Below are 19,072 nucleotides of genomic sequence, written 5' to 3' on the forward strand. Positions count from 1 at the left end.
CCTTAAAAACAAATAGACACATAAAAAGTATTCCTACAGCATACTTTCCTTTTCAAAATGGATTCACCATTGACTTTGAGTCACTTTTCAGGACTAACCCTACCCGGTTTTTCTATTTGCACTGAAACCACATGGCTCAAAGATGATAATTGTACTGCTCTGCGACCGCCTTATTTGCGTCAGAGGCAGTTGTTTAGTTTGTCATCATTCTTTCTCACTTCAAATCATTCACCTCACTTCAATACATGAATGCTGCTTTGAATATCAGTGCATGACAGTTTTGTCATGTTTTAAAGTCCTCTACAAAATTCGCTTATCGCTAAATGGTCCTCAGTTAAAATCCAGGTGACTCCACCTGTGTGTAGTTTGCATGTTCTAACCCTCCACGACCCTTGTGAGGATGAAGCAGTTCAGAAAATTAGTAAATAAATATTATTAATATATGGCGTTTTTTTTGTATTTGGTTGTATCGTACTTCAACTAAGAATCCAAGGTTGTGTCACTTGTCATCTCTTTAAAAAAAACATTGTATCAGACATACGTCAACCAGAAACCATATCTAGGTTTCTTCAGGGATTCAAACATATTTTATCATTGACATAACGCTGGGCAGAGTCTATCCTATAGGAGGGTCAGTTTTGAGAAACGCTTAAATGCAGTATTCTTGACTCTGTCCTACTCTTTACTGGCAGGTAAGAGGTCGCCAGTATTTCTGTCCCATGGCTGTCTCGAGTTTCAGGTCAATTTCGATACTTACCGCTCATGTCTTACTCTAATAGGCACAGTATCCATCTGCTTGGCAAAGCTACGGGAACCTAATCCATTTTAGATACAGTGCAGTACATGCAGCATGTGCTCTATCAAAATAAGAACCTCACTTGAGCTGTTTTAAGGTTCAGTATTCAGGCATATTTCCCAAGTTGCTGGGCAAGCTGACTAGGTGACACCCAGTGAAACTCTGTTTGTGACGCAGTGCGGTTTTGGATATCTTTTAATCCAAAAGTTTTGACAGTTGTAAGGATAGGAGTGGCTGTGACTTCTGCAGAGTAATCTTCCTTGTAGTAACTGCTCTTTGTAGAACAACACATACCAATGAATTGCATTAGATAATGACGTCAAAACTCACAACAATGTGAGTACTTAAACGGTGTAATTAGGCTAATTATGAATCAGTTTACGGGCTCTTCCAGCGAAATTATTTGTTTTGCTGTGGTTTAGATTTTTCTGTAACTTACATAGATACATATGATCATTAGTTAGTGGGTCGGTTAGGTAGTTCACACCATTGGCTATTTATTCCATTATTACAGGCACCCGAGTTCCACCTTCTTACTTCTGTCAAAGTTTATTTCCCCAATAGCCACGAGTAGCCAATGCATTAAGAGTAAGTGAGACAATCTATACCTTCATTTGATTGGCTAAGGTAGTACTGGCATTTAAGTATGTCTGGCAACCACTAAATCGCCTACTTCTTTTTTTTTGCTTCAATTTTAGGTTTAAATTTCACTTTGTTGAACAAGATTCCGTCGGATGGAATACATATGATTAAAATGATTTTTTTTATGCCAGTACATAGTTTTATAATGTTGTTTTTATAACAATCAATGACACTTGCTGTTATCTTCTGATTTTGACTGAACTCTTGAGGTACACAGTGATCTTGTAAAAACTCAATCTAGGTTTGACCTTCAAGTTTTGGACTCGTAATTAATGCAGATTATTAGTTTCTTAATTTTTAAATTGAATCACCTTCCTGGGTCAAATGAGGAGGTTCTATTGTTTTTATTTGATTTATCAAGGTCAGTCCAATTTGAGTGACATTAATAAATTGTATAGTTTTGACCTACCACGCATTAATATCTTCCCACCTGTGTAAACACTAAAAAGTCATAGTCAATACATGATTTTTTTTCCCAACAGTGCTCACAATAGTGTGTTCTTGAAACTCCAAGATAAAACTAGGTTACCTTCACCCTTTTTATATTCATTCTGTACTTACTATTGAGAAGTGAACCTATTTGTCCAAAGCTTTTCAAAAGGCTTCTAATGGCTTGCTGAATATATCCACTAGATGTGCTCTTTCTGGTTGCTAATTTTCAAGTTGTTGTATAAAGTGTAGTTCCAAATCATTACGTTCTTCAAGAATTGAATGAAGAGAGCAATAGCCATTTTCCATTTTGTCATTTGATCAATGGTAACTATGTTAGTTCATTATCTCTGACAATGTTTTACGTAATTTCTATACGAGAGTTATGGCGAACAGGGTTGCAAATCTGCACGCCTTAGTGCTATATCAGCATGCTCATAGATTCTTGCATCGGCAGCCGTAGTGGAATTTGCAGATGCTATTTTTGCACACCTAATTTCTCCAAAAGCAATGCTATTGCGTTTTTTTTCTCTTTCCCAACAGGGTTCTTATTGGCAAATGTAGCATGCCTTACTTGGAAATGTCTTTTCACATGACTCTTATTCAACATTCAAAATCAAAAGCCCAAATCAAAAGCCTTTATTGTCATCATACACAGCTGCATATAACGAAATTGGTGGTGCTACTCCACAAAGCACGTTTTCCCAGTAAAAAAAAAACATAAGTACATAATATAAAAATATAAAAAATCACATCCTGGCAAGGTCAATTCTAAAATATTGCACAGTCTGAGATTTGCACATTGTTATTGCACACCCCGAAGTTATTGCACAGAAAGGATTGTGTGTCGTGCTAACGCAAGTTCAGAGTCCTGATGGCTGTGGGAAAAAAACTGTCCCTAAGTCTATTTGTCCGTTTGTCCGTTAATGAGTCTGGCATCCAATCCTTCCACATTGATCTAACCCTCGATTACAGACGTGTGAGGCAGGCATGCTAAACACTCATTCATCGATCTCCCTAATTGATTCTAAGTCATTATAAATAATAAAATGATACACCCATGTTTTTCTTTATTATAGTAATTGTAGTTGTTTTAGTCCTGCCAGACTTATTAATACTTGCGGACATAATGAAAATGTTTGAACTACAAAATAGCCTGGCAAAAGAGATAAATTCCTATGTTCTCTTAACTGGCCTCCATATACGTTGCCAAATTGTGACCTTAAGCTATATATGCCATAGGTCGCTGCAATGGATATGAACGTGTGTACGTGTCAGGTCATCCTTTTCATTTTTTCAAGAGCCCTTCATATTTTAAATGGATTAAGTCAAATTATTTGCTTTTATTTGATGTGCCCATCCTCCAGTATGTCTATGAATAACTATATATCTTGCTTAAGTATTGTGATTGCTGTCTTTCAAGTTTAAGGCAATTATGGAGAGTAGCAAGAACCAAGGCCCTGTGTAAATCACACGATTGATCAAACTTCACTGTCTCCCACCATTCTGGCTATTGCTCGCAATTCACACAGACGTGCTACGATGAAAAGTATTGTGTATACAACCCAGGTCGCGTTGAGAAATGCACGTCTCTCTGTAGATTCAAAGCCTCAAGTGTTTGCATGTGTGTTTACAGAGGCCTTGTTTGCCCAAACGGTACCTTGCATCACTCGGTGAAGTTGGGACTCAACTTGTGTTTGTCCTGTAAATAAGTGGGAGTCTCTCATCTTGTGTGCGTTCGTGCATGTCCGTGAGTCTGTGAGTGCGTAGACTTATGTGGCAGATGTGGGTAGCTTTGTGTTTGTTCTCAGAAAGGATGTGAGGAATATCTCGTCCCACCTTTAAACCGCCTGCTCTGTAGCTCTGGACAGATCTAGCAGTTGTTGATATGGTCTGAGCCTTGGCAGCAAAGTCACTTCATCACTACTGCTTACGGGAGCTCCTTTATCATTCATACAGGCCGCAGAATGCACTTGTGTGTAAAATGCATCACGATTCATCGAGTTGCAGCCAAATCCGTATAACCCATCCGTCAGCTAAGATATGTTGTGTTGTTATGGTGACAAAACAGAAAACGTAGCCATTGGGGAAATAAATATGTGAAATCCCTTATTGGACTTTATTGATAATTCAGTTGAGATTGACACTAGTGTTTCTGTCTATTTTCAAGGTAAATGCAACAAGTCAGTTCATTAAGAGTTAATTTTTCATGCCAAAGATGTCTGAGTAACTATTAATTCTCTATCCCTTTTACCACACATTAATAACCAAACCAAATGATTAATTAAATATAGGTTTTCAATAAAAGCACATTCTAAACTGTTTTTAAATCTGCTTTCTGTATTCAGCTTGATATGCATCATATGTCTTTGTTTAAAAAAAATAGTATAAGTAAACATGCACTATTAATTCACATGCATTTTCAATGACTGTATTCATAATAACATCTGCATGTGCGGACGACCCAAAGTTGCACATGAATTTATTAAATTAAAAGGATTTTTTTTTCAAGTTCAATATATTTAACCAAATTAAGTTTCAGGATGGCCATTTTATTCTAAAATCATTTGGGAAAAATCATTTTTTCAAAGATACAGCATATATTGCACATTTGTAAAACCAGAATGAACACAATGATTGCCCCCCCTCCAAAAAAGAAACAAGATTGTATGAAGTTATAGTCTCCAAAGAAAGACAGATTCTTGCTCACTGTAGTATGATAATGCAGTACCGTTTTGGCTAATCATACTTGTTTGATCAAATTTTGTCCTGTCATGGGTTATTGTATTATTAATATACACTGTGTTGATGAGTGTCAGATTGGCGGCACAGTGGTCAAGTGGTTTACATGTCCACTTCAGGGTTCTTAGATCAAGGGTTGGTTCCCTGTTGGGTTCCAACTTTTCTGTGTAGAGTTTATATGTTGTCCTCGAGCCTGCGTGAGTTTTCCCCGGGTTGTCCGGTTTCCTGCCACATTCCTAAAATATATCTTGTAGGCCAGTAGAACACTCTAAATCATCCATAGGTATGAGTGTACGCGTAAATTGTTTATCGCTTCATTGTGCCCTGCGAATGGGTGGCCATCAATTCAGCATGTGTCCCCCCTACTGCCCATAATTAGCTGAGAGACCCTTGTGAGGATAATCAGAACAAAAGAAAACTAAAATCAAATGAGTGTCAGAGTACAATTTAATTTAATTATGTACTAAATACTTGGTGTCACTTTGTGTTGCATTTTACTGTATGAAATGTACGTCACAATGCTGATTTGATTTATTTCAAATTCTAATATTGCCTTGTCTTTTTTGCCTTTCCATTGGAATGTTAATGCCTTGCCCAGTATTTGATTTCGTTCACTTGCCATCAAGTACTCGAATGTCAGTCTGATACCCTGGGACATTAAAATCACAGTGACACTGTGTTCTTGAAGGATATCCATTTCCAAAGTGACAATCACAAGTAATCTTTGTGCGTCCCCTTGTATCCAAAATAATTGCAGTCCATGGTTTAATGGGAGGTGATCCCAGCGTTGAAATGACACTGGCAAAAACAGGACTGGTCCCTGCGTGTAATAAACAAGCCTTCATGCCAAATATCTAAGGTCCTAAACATGCTCTGTACATGATCACAGTGAGTGGATGAAAGCCAAGGGAAATCCAGAGTTTAGGGAAAGGTCCACTTGTGCATTAGTGATGGCGTACTCGTATGTTTGTGTGCGAGTTGAATTGAGAAACATCACTTAGATTTGTGGACTCACAACTCACAATATTTGACCATGTTGAACACATGAAGGGCTATTCGCAAGTATAATAATTTTGAAATGACTGAAATATATTTATTTCAGTAGAAAAGCAAGAGGTCGTATCAAATAGGTCACAATCACATCAATTATTGTGAATTGTATTTAATCAATTTAACTTAATTATCTTTTTACATGATGTGATTTTTGAGAAAAATGTCCACATTATGTATATGCCAGGCATTGTTGTCCAAAATTTAACATTGCAGTCTTGTGACAACCAAAAATGTGATGTCCACCACCCATGTGGACGCCAGGTTCTACGAGGTTAAAGGTTTCAATCTACTAGGATTTTAAAACTCAATTTACCCTTTATTTCTAGAAAATGTCTGAAAAGAATTAATATCCCGTTCTGCACACTTCTAATATAAACATCAGAATGATTGCTCATTTACAATAGTTGCTTGATTCTCTTGAAATTACTTCTTGAATATAAAACAGTCAACGCTTCTTCTCCTAGGTTTCATTGTTTTAATACCAATGCTCAACAAATAGGCAGAGCCAGAGATTGAGAAATCCATGTCAGGTTTTAGCCGTGTCTCTCCCTGAAAAAGAGCAAAGCCAACCTCAGTAAGCTGGAAGCCTGCATTCTGCAAGTATTTGAATTATGCCATTGACGTCAGCACAGTCATAAAATAGACGGCTGTCCTTCCCCTCAAGTATTCCCTTGCCAGCAGCCCTGTTCAGTTCGGCACAGTGCAAATGGATTGAAACATGCTCTATTGCACAGACAGGCCCTTTTGTTTTGATATTTGGAGCTTGAGGGCCAATATGACAGAAACACATCACTAAAAAAATGTACCTATGGCTTCCCTGACATATAAACAATTAATAAAGCATTACATTCAACCCATTAAACCAAAACATATATCATTCATTAACACAGCTTATCCTCACAAAGGTCGTGGGGGTGCTAGAGCAAAAAAAGTTATGGTGAACAAAATGAATAATAATGTAATTTGAGAAAGATTTTTTTTAATACACATTCCAGTGAAGAATCATGTGTGTATTATTAAAATGACTTAATTATCAAATGAAACACTTAACTATTTTTATTCCATAATTGTTTTGTTTTTACCGGGGAATGGACAAGCCAGATGATTGTAATGGGTGCCATATGCCTGTTAAAATTTTATATGGGTTGTCTTGGATGTGGAATTATATAATCGAGGAAATCAGGATGGTCCATTTAAAAAGAATAATATTTTTTTGTGTTAACTGCCTTTTATTTGCTCTATTCGATTTCCCATAGCTCTTATATGAGCTTGCAAAGAGAACCATGTGGGATCAAATTTGGACTCTCATTTGCCATGCTTACTCATGTAGAGGATTCATGTTGTTTGAGGTCACCTGAGGTTTGCCTCAGCTGTTCTTCATATGTGTCTGGAAACTCTGATCCTTCTTTGCACGCAAACCCCTTCATCGTTTACTGCCTGTGCCTTGTTTCACGTCTTACTCAGCTGACTCTGCCCTACCTCAGTCCAACAGACTTGAATGAAGGGCAATTCACAAGTGTCATCATTTTGAAATTACTGAAATATCTTTTATTTCAGTAGAAAAGCAAGAGGTCATATCAAATATGTCACAATCACATCCAGTATTGTTAATTGTATTTAACCAAATCATCTTTTTACATGGTGTAGTTTCTGAGAAAAATGATGTCCACATCATAAGTGTACGCCAGGCCGTTGTAGTCCAAAATTTAACATTGTAGTCTTGTGACAACCAAAAATGTGATGTCCACCACACACATGGACACCAGGCCTTACAAGATTAAAAGTATCAGCTGTAGCCTCCCTTTTATCAAGTGAAGAAGCATTGCAGATATGATCGCAACATCACGTGTCCCTGTGAGTTTGCCAACTAGAACAATTATAATACTTAACTGGGAATTTCTATTGGAGTTATTTTTGCACAGTAGATATTTTTAGTTTTGTTGCTATGCTCAGATAGAATGGATTCAATTAGAAACAATTTAGTCATCCTTTTTTTTTGTGGTTAGTTCTTGAATGAATCATGGCTAAAATGCACTGTAAAATATAAGTGAAATGGAGAAAAAAGTGTGAGAACTTTATGAATTTGTGGCCTTTATAAAGAATTATATAACAATGATCAATGATCATTATCGACATCATGATTAATATTTCCGTGTTCACCAAATATACTAGATGAGCTCCCTAAGGACCCACCTTGGAATCGAACTCTCTATCTCAGAAATGTTAGGGCGATGCGGTAACCACTCGGCGTCTGGGCCTTGCAAATTTCAAATATTTATTTATTCATTCATTTTCTGAACCATTTATCCTCAGAAGGGTCTTTAGCCTATCCTGGCTAACTACGGGCATTAGGCCCAGAATCGGTTGCGAGCCAATCGCAGGGCATGAGGAGGGGGACAACTATTCTCCCTCACTCTCTTACCTAGAAGCAATTCAGAGTGTTCAACCAGCCTACACGCATGTTTCTGGAATGTGGGAGAACACAATAGGACCAACCTGGAATGGAACCCAGAACCTCAAAACTGTGAGGCCAAAGCGCTAACCACTCAACCGCAGTGCCACTCCAAATTTCAAATATCATTCTTTTATTTTACATTAACCCGTGAGCATATTCATGAAGTGGCGTCAGAGGGAGATGGTGGTTAATTGAATGAAATTACGTACTATTCTTCATAATAATCTTATTGTTTGGATCAATTGTGTGTTATGATCATAATGATCATGTCATTCATTAATCAATTAAATTATTCAATTAATAAAAAATGTGTGTAAATATCATATTTGATTTAAATGCAATTCTCCTGATGGGTGCTGTCATGTTTTCACGTGGAGACGGGAATGTGCCCTGACATGGTGCAGGGTAGGGAGTATTATCAAGATAGCTAGAAAAGGCCTGGCAATGTGGGAGTATCAGGGAGTTATATAATATTCACATTTTTTTCTTTGACAATATTCAAACCGGTCAGCCTCACAGTTCTGAGAACAAGGGCTTGATCCCACTTCAGGTTCCAGTGTGGAGTTTGCATGTTCTCCCCAGACTGGGGTGTGTTTTCTCTTGGAACCCTCGTTTCCTCCCACATTCCAAAACCATGCATGGTAGGCTGGTTGAACACTCTCAATTGCCCCTACTGTGTATGAGTGTGAGGGTGAATGATTGCCCATTGTAAACTGCCATTGGTTGTGTCCAGCATCCCCGCAACACATACGATGATAAGTGGCACGGAAAATGAATCAATTAATATTCAAATCTAAAGTTGTGTATTAAACACTACCGCATTTTACGGACTATAAGGCACTCCATCAATGACTGTGTTTTGTTTCACTTGATTTTACGGTGAATCAGTGCATCTATGTACAGTTTTTGCCAGTTGTTCCTTGTCTTTTAATGTTGTATTTTTTTTCCATTAATTAATTATATTTATCACATGTTTTTTGTTTTGAGCTGGTATTTATTGGTTTAATCCATGATTAATGTGTGGTTTGAGTACTTTACTAGAGTAGTATAACAGTTAAACACCAATAAAATAAGTATGAAGTCGGAAAGCATAACTACAATTTAAATAGGATTGCATTGGATTGTTTGACATACTGTCATTTTTTGAGAAAACAAATAATAATTTACTAATAATTGTAAAATAATTTACTTTTATAGTCCGCAAAATACAGAAATACATTTTAATTGTTATTAGATTATGGGCCGTACAACTAAAAAGAGACTGAGAGGCTCCTCAAGGTCGAGTCGGTGTTCAACTAACCTTCCATCAAGCTGAATCACTGATAGGAGCTACAAAGGGCCTTACTGACGTCTGCTACTTTATCAAAAAAGTTAATGCATCAGACGAAGGACCATATTTTTGCATCAGAGTGTGTCATCGTGTCTGATAGCAGCAAATGTAAGACTGATAACTGATACATTTAGGCCTTGGAGAAACCCCTCTGATGTCAGCCTGTTCCGCAACTCCGTTCTTTCTCCTCCCATTTGCGTAAATCCCCGCGTGTATCTGTGTGTGAATAACACACAGTCTGGGAAATGTGGGTGCGTGTGTATGGATGCATTTTCTGGGAAAAGCTACAGTTTTGCTTGGTGCCCAAGGTTCACTCATAAAACCGGCTACGTTCACCATGATTGTGCATATTGTGCGGATGTGAAATATACAATCTGCATGAAATATTTCTGCCTTTCTAATAACAATAATGTTTAGTTTAAAGATATACCTCGGACAAAAGCGCATTTCTTTTTCTACCGCAGGTATAATTCAAAATGTTACACTTCACTTTCATGTGTAACATTTGTCTATAGAAAAAAAAATATGTTCAGGTTTTTACATGTGGTTACACGTGTTTTAAAAATGTATATTTATTATTGGATTCCTTATTTTTAGTGAAGTGTCAGTGGAATATTTCTTCCGTATGCGTCACAGACAAAAGATAGTACACCAGGGACTTCCTCAAAATATACAGTTGGTTAAGTTCATTGAAGCCTTTAATTTGTTCATACTTGCGAATAATTGTTAAACTACAATGTGCCCTTCGATTGACTGGTGGGTGACCAGTCTAGGAATGTGTACATGTGTATGTTATGAGAAGGACAGGGAACACTATGTGCCAGAAGAGTGGGAAGAAGAGAACAGGGTTGGAGGGGTTACAACAAGTGAACGGTTTTGTGACTTTATCGCACATCATTGAAAAGGTTTCATGGTTTTTAAAAGTTGATGCAATGTGGTGTATACGTGGCCCATGAGTCTAATGATCAAATATCTCCTGTTAATGGTTCATTTTTCATTCACTTATTCAGAAAATTCCTACTGTTTGTCTCAAAATGAATACTGTATTACATAAATGTGCTTTTAATTTTTTCAATTCTCATTCTATGACTCACTAAAATTAGAAACTTCCATATCCTGTTTTGTCAAAGCAGGAATTTATCTAAACAATTTTAAGACTATTTTTATCATGCAAGTACTTACGCCTTTCAGTTCACAAATTAGAAAAATAAATTCTAATTGTTATTGGATTATGATCGCAGAAGTAAAAGGCTTCTCAAGGTCAAGTTAGTGTTCAGTAAACCTAACAGTTTATATTGTTTATGATTTTATTTCCCATCAGTCATCAGTGATTTAACGTTCATGTGACATCAGTTTCTTTTTATTTAAAAAAAAGAAAGATTATTTTGATATTTTGGAGGATAAGATGAGACCAAGTGTATGAATAGAACAATTATTGAGATTAAAAAAGTGGAATTAAAATAATGTGAAACCCTTCATCATTTGCTTTGTGGTATTGTGGTGATACCTCGTTCCATTCATGTCACATTAAGATTTGGCACACAAAATTTACATCTGATTCCCTTCCTGAAACAAACCACAAGGCGAAATGATAATCAATCAGTTAATAAAGCACACTGATTTCTGACAATCTTGACATTCCAGTGTATATTCTGCTGAGAAATAAGATCCCTTTAAAGAACTTTGACATTTATAAATAGCAGAATACATTTATTATAAAATCTCATTTGATCGATTTTAACGATTTCAACTTGGCTTTTGTGCAACCAATTTGATTATTAATTAATACTTATTCCCTTATTCTGGTCTAATGAAATACCAGACCATATCAGTTGAACTGAGCTGGGCACATCCAGTCACAAAATTGTTTCCACATTAAACAACTTATGTAAAGAGTAGTATACTTCAAAAAAAAAAAAGGCATATATACATTTCAATCTTCTCACAAAAGATGTGACGTAACTATATGTGGTTCAAATATCATATCTATATGTTTTCAAAGTCTATATTTTAATCATACCATGTATTTATTGTTCTCTTAAACTAGTTCATGAGTTTGGGACAATAGGTAGATGCAGGTTCGAATGTGACACATTTTGAGATCCTATACTAAAGATGAATACTGTGGTGAACCATTCATTACGATAAATGTATCTTTATACTACTGCATTATGGCAATCAAACTTGTCAAATCCTAACGAGATGTATTGACTCGAAATAAAGCAGAATGTGTGTTCTCCTGTATGAGTGTTTACTAGTCAAAACCTAGACAGCACTAGTCATCAAAATCAATTTCGACATTCTATAAAAAACTAACTCTGTCTGCTATGACCTCACTTCTCTTTTATTATAAATGTGAGTGATACATTTTGCAGTCATATGTACAATGTCAGGATTCAGCTCGTAAAGTCTGAAAGAGAGAACTCTAACCTAACTGCCATCACCAATCTTTGTGAGGAAGTCTTGTGTAACCACCTGTTGTGATGTGGTGCTTTGATTTGCTTCTAAATGCATGGGACATATTTAAAGATATTTACTGTGCAAAGACTGCGAACTAGATACTCGTTAGTGCAATCCTAAAAAAACAATTTGGTCACTGCAGGCTATAAATGGAAATATTTTCACATCTCAAATGTTTATTAGGTGGCCCGGTGGATGAGTGTTTAGCGCGTCGGCCCAGCAGATGAGTGTTTAGTGCAGTGTTCTCCATACTATTCCACGAAGGGCCACAGTGGGTGCGGGTTTTCATTCCAACCCATAAAGAGGACACCTTTTCACCAAGCTGGTGTCCTACAAGTACAATCAGTGGATTGCAGTCAGGTGCTTCTTGTCTTCTGCTGAAATCTCATTGGTCAAACTGTTTATGCTAGACCGGTTGGAACAAAAACCTGGACCCACACCGGCCCTCGGGGACAGGTTTGGGGACCCCTGGGTTAGTGCGTCGACCTCACTGTTCTAGGGTCCTGGGTTCAAATCCAGGTTGGTCCACCTGTGTGGAGTTTTCAAGTTCTCCCTGGGCCTGCGTGTGTTTTCCCCATGGTACTCTGTTTTCCTCCCACATTCCAAAAATATGATCTGCCTGTGCTAATATTGTGTATCAAATACATCTTACTGTAACGTTTTGGTCGGCTGGATTAATAGTAGGAAAACAATAAAGGACAAGCAGGGAGGCATGTGTATTCATGCATGGGCACTTATTTCCAGAAAGGCAACCATTTGTTGGAATTTATGTCCTTTCATCCAGAAGAACATTTGTGAGGCTTGAAATTACTGATGTTAACCCACAGTTTAAGTTGAATTTGTGTGCATGTGTGTGCGAGGTGGTGGATGCGTGTAGGTGTGTGTGGATCGTACTTACTAGTCATACTAGTCTAGTTTTGATTTTCCTACTTGGATGCACTACTCAATGAAGTGTTTGACTTGATTGGAGAGTGTCAATGGACTAATGGAGGTGGTGGAAATCCCTTCACGATTTGTGTATGTTTGTGTTTTCTGTCGGAAAATATTAGTATCAGTTTCAAATACGAAGGCTGAATGAAAGATATAGATAGGGCAGGGGTGTCCAACCGGTCCTGAAATCCTGGTGTTATGGCTTTTTTGTTTTGTTTTGCTTTGTTTCAACTGATCCAGCACAAACATTTGAACAACAGAAGTTTCTGTTAAAACAATGAGCTGCAATGACTGCAATCACAAGTTTGTTGAAAAGGTGTTATCTTGTTTATTTGGAATGAAATCCTGTACCCATTGTGCCTATTTGTGGAATAGTTCAGAGAAACCTGATCTGAGGTATTGATATTTCTTCTCTTAGGGAAATAAGTCCAATGCCCAAATAAATAAATAAATAAATATTTGTACGATTAAATGCATTAAAAACAATAAGTCTTGTGGAGTCTCTAATGACCTGTCTTGCTAGTGGCATCTAGTAATAATGTTTGTGCAAAACCCAATTTGAACGAATGTGGGATTTTTGCCTAAAATCATTTAAAAAATCATACAATGATTGGAGAATCTATGCATTCATTCCTCTTCCAACCTGGTTGCGGGGGTGCTGGAGGCACACCTCAGGACAATTTGCACTGTTTAATCAGCTTAGAATGCCTGTCAATGGGATGTGGGAGGAAACTAGTGTACCCAGATAAAACCCACACAGGCACAAGGAGAACATGCAAACCCTACACAAGAAGGTTGTAGACTCCAATTGAACCCTTGTTATCAGAACTGTGAGACAGGCGCGATTACCGCATTTTATATTTTGCCACTGAACTGACTAGTACTGTACACCTGCCACCTCACAATTACTGGCAATCTCTCCTTCTGTTTTTATGATCGTTAATGTGGTTGAGTGTGTGTTTGCTGGAAAGTTGCCGTTTGACTGATGGCAGTGAGGAACTCACATGCTCAGAGGCATCTCTGCCCCTGTATTGTGTATACTCTGAGTATCCTAGCAGCAGAGCAAAACATGGCAGCATGCACTGCGCCGACCTTCGCGTGGCTGCGTAGAATGTGTCCCCTGCTCTGATCTTCTTGCCATCAAAGACGCGGGATTGTTTGCTCTCCCAAACATGAGGCACCTGGCAGCTTGCCCACAGCCTTCCGTCACGCTGCTGAGGGCAGTGAGAGACACGGTGGGATGCTTTGCAACTAGTTTCAATGCACATGCCTCTGATTTTTAACTGGCTTCACCGGCAATGTTTTTCCTCTTTATTTTTTAGTTATTACCTGCACGATCTACACTCTCATTGTCAATTTGGACACTCTAAAAAATAACAAATAAAAAATACTCACAGCTACCATGGTTTGTCACTAAATCCACAGATAGAAGTCATTTATACTGATGCATTTAGTATAGATGCCTCTTTGAAAAACTCCACATTTCTCTCGAACCAAGCTCGAACTGAAAGGTGAATAAGTGTGCTATGGACTAATGAAGTCCTATCTGTAATTAGGTTGTGAATCAGTGTATTCTGATTTCAATTTGCAATTAAAATATCATCATCCGCACTATTGGATTTGGGGTTTGTAGATCTGTTATTATTGCAAATATATTGCAGCCCTTTTAAAATAGATTAATAATAAATTTAAAATTAAATGAAAAGCAAAGCTCAAAGCAAATTAGATGTATTTTGATATATAATAATATTATATTATTTATAATATTGGCCACCTGATGGTGCAGTGGTTCTTCTGCCTGACGTGCAGTCTGGGTTTGATTCCCACTTGGTGGAGGTGTGATTGTGAGCGTGAGCATATTTCCATTTCATTGTGCCCTGCAATTGGCTGGCAACCAATTCACCTGTTTTCGGCGGGTGTTTGGGATAGGCTCTAGCATCCCCCGTCACCCTTGTGAGAATGAGAAGAACTAATTAATATAATTATTATATTTATATTTCATATTATAACCCTACTCATCTTTCTGTTAAACAAGCCCAGATTTGACCTTCAAGTAAAACGTATTTTTTTATTTATGCATTTTTTAAGGATTCAACGGCCTGAAATTGGCAGTTCAACAATCTCCACAATTCTTTACAATTGAATGAAAGAAATTATAATCATTGTTACTAATTATTCTACCATAATCATCAAATCGCACAGTTCACGAGAAAACCTTTGAATGATAGGTTTAGGATCTCTTTGCTGATAAAACTGAATCCCAGCACCTTCTCAACACATGAGCGCCAGCCAGTCTTGTGTGCCACCTAATGATTCACCCTCCTTAACCGCAGCTGCAGTGTATACACACACCAAGCAAGCCAGAAAGGCTGCATATGGCTCAGTTCGCAGTGTTTCAGTCTGTTCTGACTATGTGTCTGTCTATCTGTCACTTGCATGTTGGCAGAAGAGGCGTACCAGAAGCTTGCCATGGAGACCACGGAGGAGTTGGACTGGTGTCTGGACCAGCTGGAGACGATCCAGACTTATCGCTCTGTCAGCGACATGGCCTCCACCAAGGTAGGGCAGGCCCCTATTTAATGTTTGCATCATTTTAATTACTTTTTCCAAGAAACTGACCATTCACGTCTTTTTATTTACACATAAACTATCCCTCTGAGAATAACCTACATATGTGCTCCCTGAATATGAACTCAATTATGAGCAGAAAGTCTTCATAGACTTAAACTGAGATTTATTCAAAGTTCAAAATAAAAGTGTCCATTTTTTTAATGGTATGATCTGGTATGATCCCACTGCGGCCCTCGAGGACCGGTTTGCCCAACCCTGCCCTAAGGAATGGGGAATCGTTGGTCCCTGCGACCAAATAAATTGGAATTGGCTGGATTGATGGGTGGATGATTTGGTCACATCATACATTGGTATTAAGATTTCCAACATGGTCATGGTACCTTTGTCAATGCACATCTCATCCTGGTTTATTCAGTATTTGCTTTGTCATACTTAACATTTGAACAGGGGCTTGAGTTTGACAGATTTGGCCGGTGGGCCTAAGTTGGACATGCGTATATGCTCTAAGGATTTGTGTCATAGTGTTGTATTCACAAGTAGCTGTCATAAAGAAAATCATTAATAAAAACGTGCAGCAACAGCATCACACGTTCAGATGGAATTTCGTACCGCAGTTTTTTTTTTTTTAGTAAATCCATCATCCCATGGAGTAAAATGTTTAAGTTATTCTTCATCTCAACAAACTTCTTTGTTTCAAACTTTTTTCCACTGTCCACTGAAAGTTGGTTCAATGTATTTCACGATATGATGAAATTTATTTTTATTACCTGATTCTATTATTCTATGATTGCTTGGTAGTAGTATTAAGTCTTGTACAATTAAACTTAGTAGATAATTTCGGGAAAAAAAGACACGATTCAATTTTTAGGTTATTTTTAAGGTTTTGGTTTCAACTAAAGCTAATAAGTATCCCATCAATAACATTCATGTTTTACTGTTATATAAACGTTTAGCCTAAACAAATAATAAAAAAAAAAATAGCCTTGTATTTATTCAAATTTTGCAGGTTACATCAGAATTGTTGAACCACGAATTAAAACCATTACATAATAAACTTCATATTTAAATAGCAAACATTTGTAGAAGCCTGGACATGCAAACAACTCAGTTAGATTAATCGTTCAAACTGTCTTCATACTGCTCTTTGTTAAAACACCTGCCTGGTTAAAGGTTTTATGTAATCGGTACAGTATCCTTATTGTAATATTTTTTTTATTCCATCAATTTTTAAAAACAAAACTGTCCTCAATCTGTAATGTATATTTATTGTATTATAAATAGTGTTTTGGGTGTACTTAATGAACTTCCCTTAACCTAGATTCATAGTTGGAGTCCTTAATGTTGGTTTTATAGCATCCTGGTATGTAACCTTATGTGGGTAATACAAACTGATAAGGTGCCTTACATCAAACACGTCTGTTTATGGAAATATGGTAAAGCTTAACAATTCCTTCAGTGACATTGTTTTTACTTAAAACATATAATTAGACTACAACTCCATTTACACCTGACATGGTTATTTTACTCGGATTTTTGATCTCTTTCATTTAGGGAACATAAAAGGTGAAATGCTTTTGACCCAGTTTGAATGAAATTAAGATGTTAATTTTCATATTATGGGAGAGGGTGAGACGCTTGGTGATGGCACACACCGGATATCATATGCTCGTCTCACTTTAACTCATTCAGTCGTTTTATGAACCGCTTATAATACTATTATTGGGTAATTCATCCCTAAGCAAAGGAAATCTTTAGTTCTTTTTTTAAAATGGAAAAAAATGTAATGCAACCTTAACATTTGCCAATTAGGCAACACTGTATTCACGATAAGTTAAAAACATGATTAATCCATTAAAGTGAAGATGCTGTTAAAATGAAGGAAACATTTAATTGAATTGATGAATGTTCTCATATCATTTTAGTTAACATTGTATAGCACTATTCTTTGTTTTTAGTATTGCCTACAGTGACCCCTTTAAGTCTAAATGCCGTTTCATATTTAATATTCCATTCATATTTAATATTCCATTCATATTCTTTTTCCTGCACCAGTCTTACTAGTTAATTGTTGCAATAGATCACCTTCAAGTCCTTGTCTTTATTCTTTTTATTTTACAGATAATTGCATATACATGTTATTTTGTTACCAAGTCGCTTCCTTCCTTGCTGTCACTCAAGTTGCTTCCTTCCTTGCTGCCACTCTTTTTATTGACAACAGTAGTACTGCGGCAAAAAAAAAAATAAAAATATGTGTGTGCTATGTGGAATAATCACCAGCAAGCTGGTGTTGTTCACTGGTAAGACTCCAACACAAGACTCATTAAGTTCACAACCAACATTCCACCATATGTTTTGTTTAGGAGCTTAAATTATACATTTTTTAAGGTTAAAATGTGTTTTCATGATCTGAAGTCACTAATCGCAACTTACTATGTTCCCAAAACCTCAGATTTAATGTATTTTTCATGCAATAAGGCGCGCCTTCAATAGAAAACGGTTTCAATATATACTATAACGGCACACTACAATATATGCTGCCATACTAAATGTAGTGGTTATCCATTCACTATATAGAGCTGCGTAAAAGGAAATGTCTTACCATGATTAACCAATATTGATCTATGTGGATGGTACATCTTATTATAAGGCGAAATGTCGTCTTTTGAGAAAATGGAAGTCTTTATAGTGCACCTTTCAATGTGGAATATCCGGTAAATAGTCACACCAATGTTCTGTGTTGACAATGATTGTGGTAAATGACATGTTTTTTTTGTCACTACTTCCTGTGTAAATGATTCGTATACATTTTGGACCAATCAGTTAGTCCTCATCACAAGGAAAATGATTGGCATATCAGGCTCACCTACTGTGTCATAGCTGGCCACAGTTGCCATGGCAACTTGGCAAGGTATTACCTTATACCCAATGAAACTGTGCGTTTATCACACAATGTATGAGATGTATATGTATTTTCATACTTTTTTGTCATATTATATATATATATATATAGATCTGACCACAATTGTAGGTTTTTGAGAAAAGTCATGAATAACAACACTTGGCCAATAGCAAATAGAAAGCAAGTGCGGTGTTGGAAGTTGAAACCACAATCATGGGAACATGTGCGTAGCCATTACTGAGAGACAAGTTGAGCCTACCACGGCTGTCGTTTTGTGAGCCTCGGTCTTGTGGATTTGGTGACAATTCAAAGGCCCAACAAGTCATGTCCACTGAAGGCTGAATTGATCGCTCCCATTCTGTCATGTGCTTCACTTGGGTCACCATATATTTCATTTTCGTGGTTTAATTTTCTTTACGCATTTTCGATTATCTCGTCCCTGAGTTGGGAGTGGACACAGTGTCTCCACTGGCTGAGCAACCAGTGGAGGCTGACAAGCCAAACTGTTCCATAGTATATTATTACTTTGAACATTTAAAGAACCTGAGATGAATGTGTCAATTCACGAGCAATTCGTTAGAGCCTGTTATTGTCAGACGAGCTAGGCTATTACCAAATTAAGATGTTAGTAGGAAGCCAGATGCGTTTGTCAAAAGAGCCAGATACGGCTCATGAGCCATACGTTTCTGACCAGCTAATAACCATCATCAAATTTGTTGACCTCCAGAGTCAAGTCCTGAAAGATGTCAATGGTTAAACCCTTAG

General features: G+C 37.1%; 1 protein-coding gene across 6 annotated transcripts in view; it reads left to right on the plus strand.

The window, feature by feature from the left end:
• The window catches only part of pde4ba (phosphodiesterase 4B, cAMP-specific a), a 97,245-nt gene that overhangs the window by 64,001 nt on the left and 14,172 nt on the right, over positions 1–19,072 (plus strand). For all 6 annotated transcript variants that reach the window (XM_077716339.1, XM_077716340.1, XM_077716343.1 and 3 more), the window contains one exon: positions 15,284–15,396. In XM_077716339.1, the coding sequence (XP_077572465.1) occupies positions 15,284–15,396 (113 nt within the window). The remainder of the gene's footprint in view (positions 1–15,283; positions 15,397–19,072) is intronic.

Source organism: Stigmatopora nigra, chromosome 5, assembly GCF_051989575.1.
Source record: "Stigmatopora nigra isolate UIUO_SnigA chromosome 5, RoL_Snig_1.1, whole genome shotgun sequence".
In the NCBI taxonomy this organism is placed as follows: Eukaryota; Metazoa; Chordata; class Actinopteri; order Syngnathiformes; family Syngnathidae; genus Stigmatopora; species Stigmatopora nigra.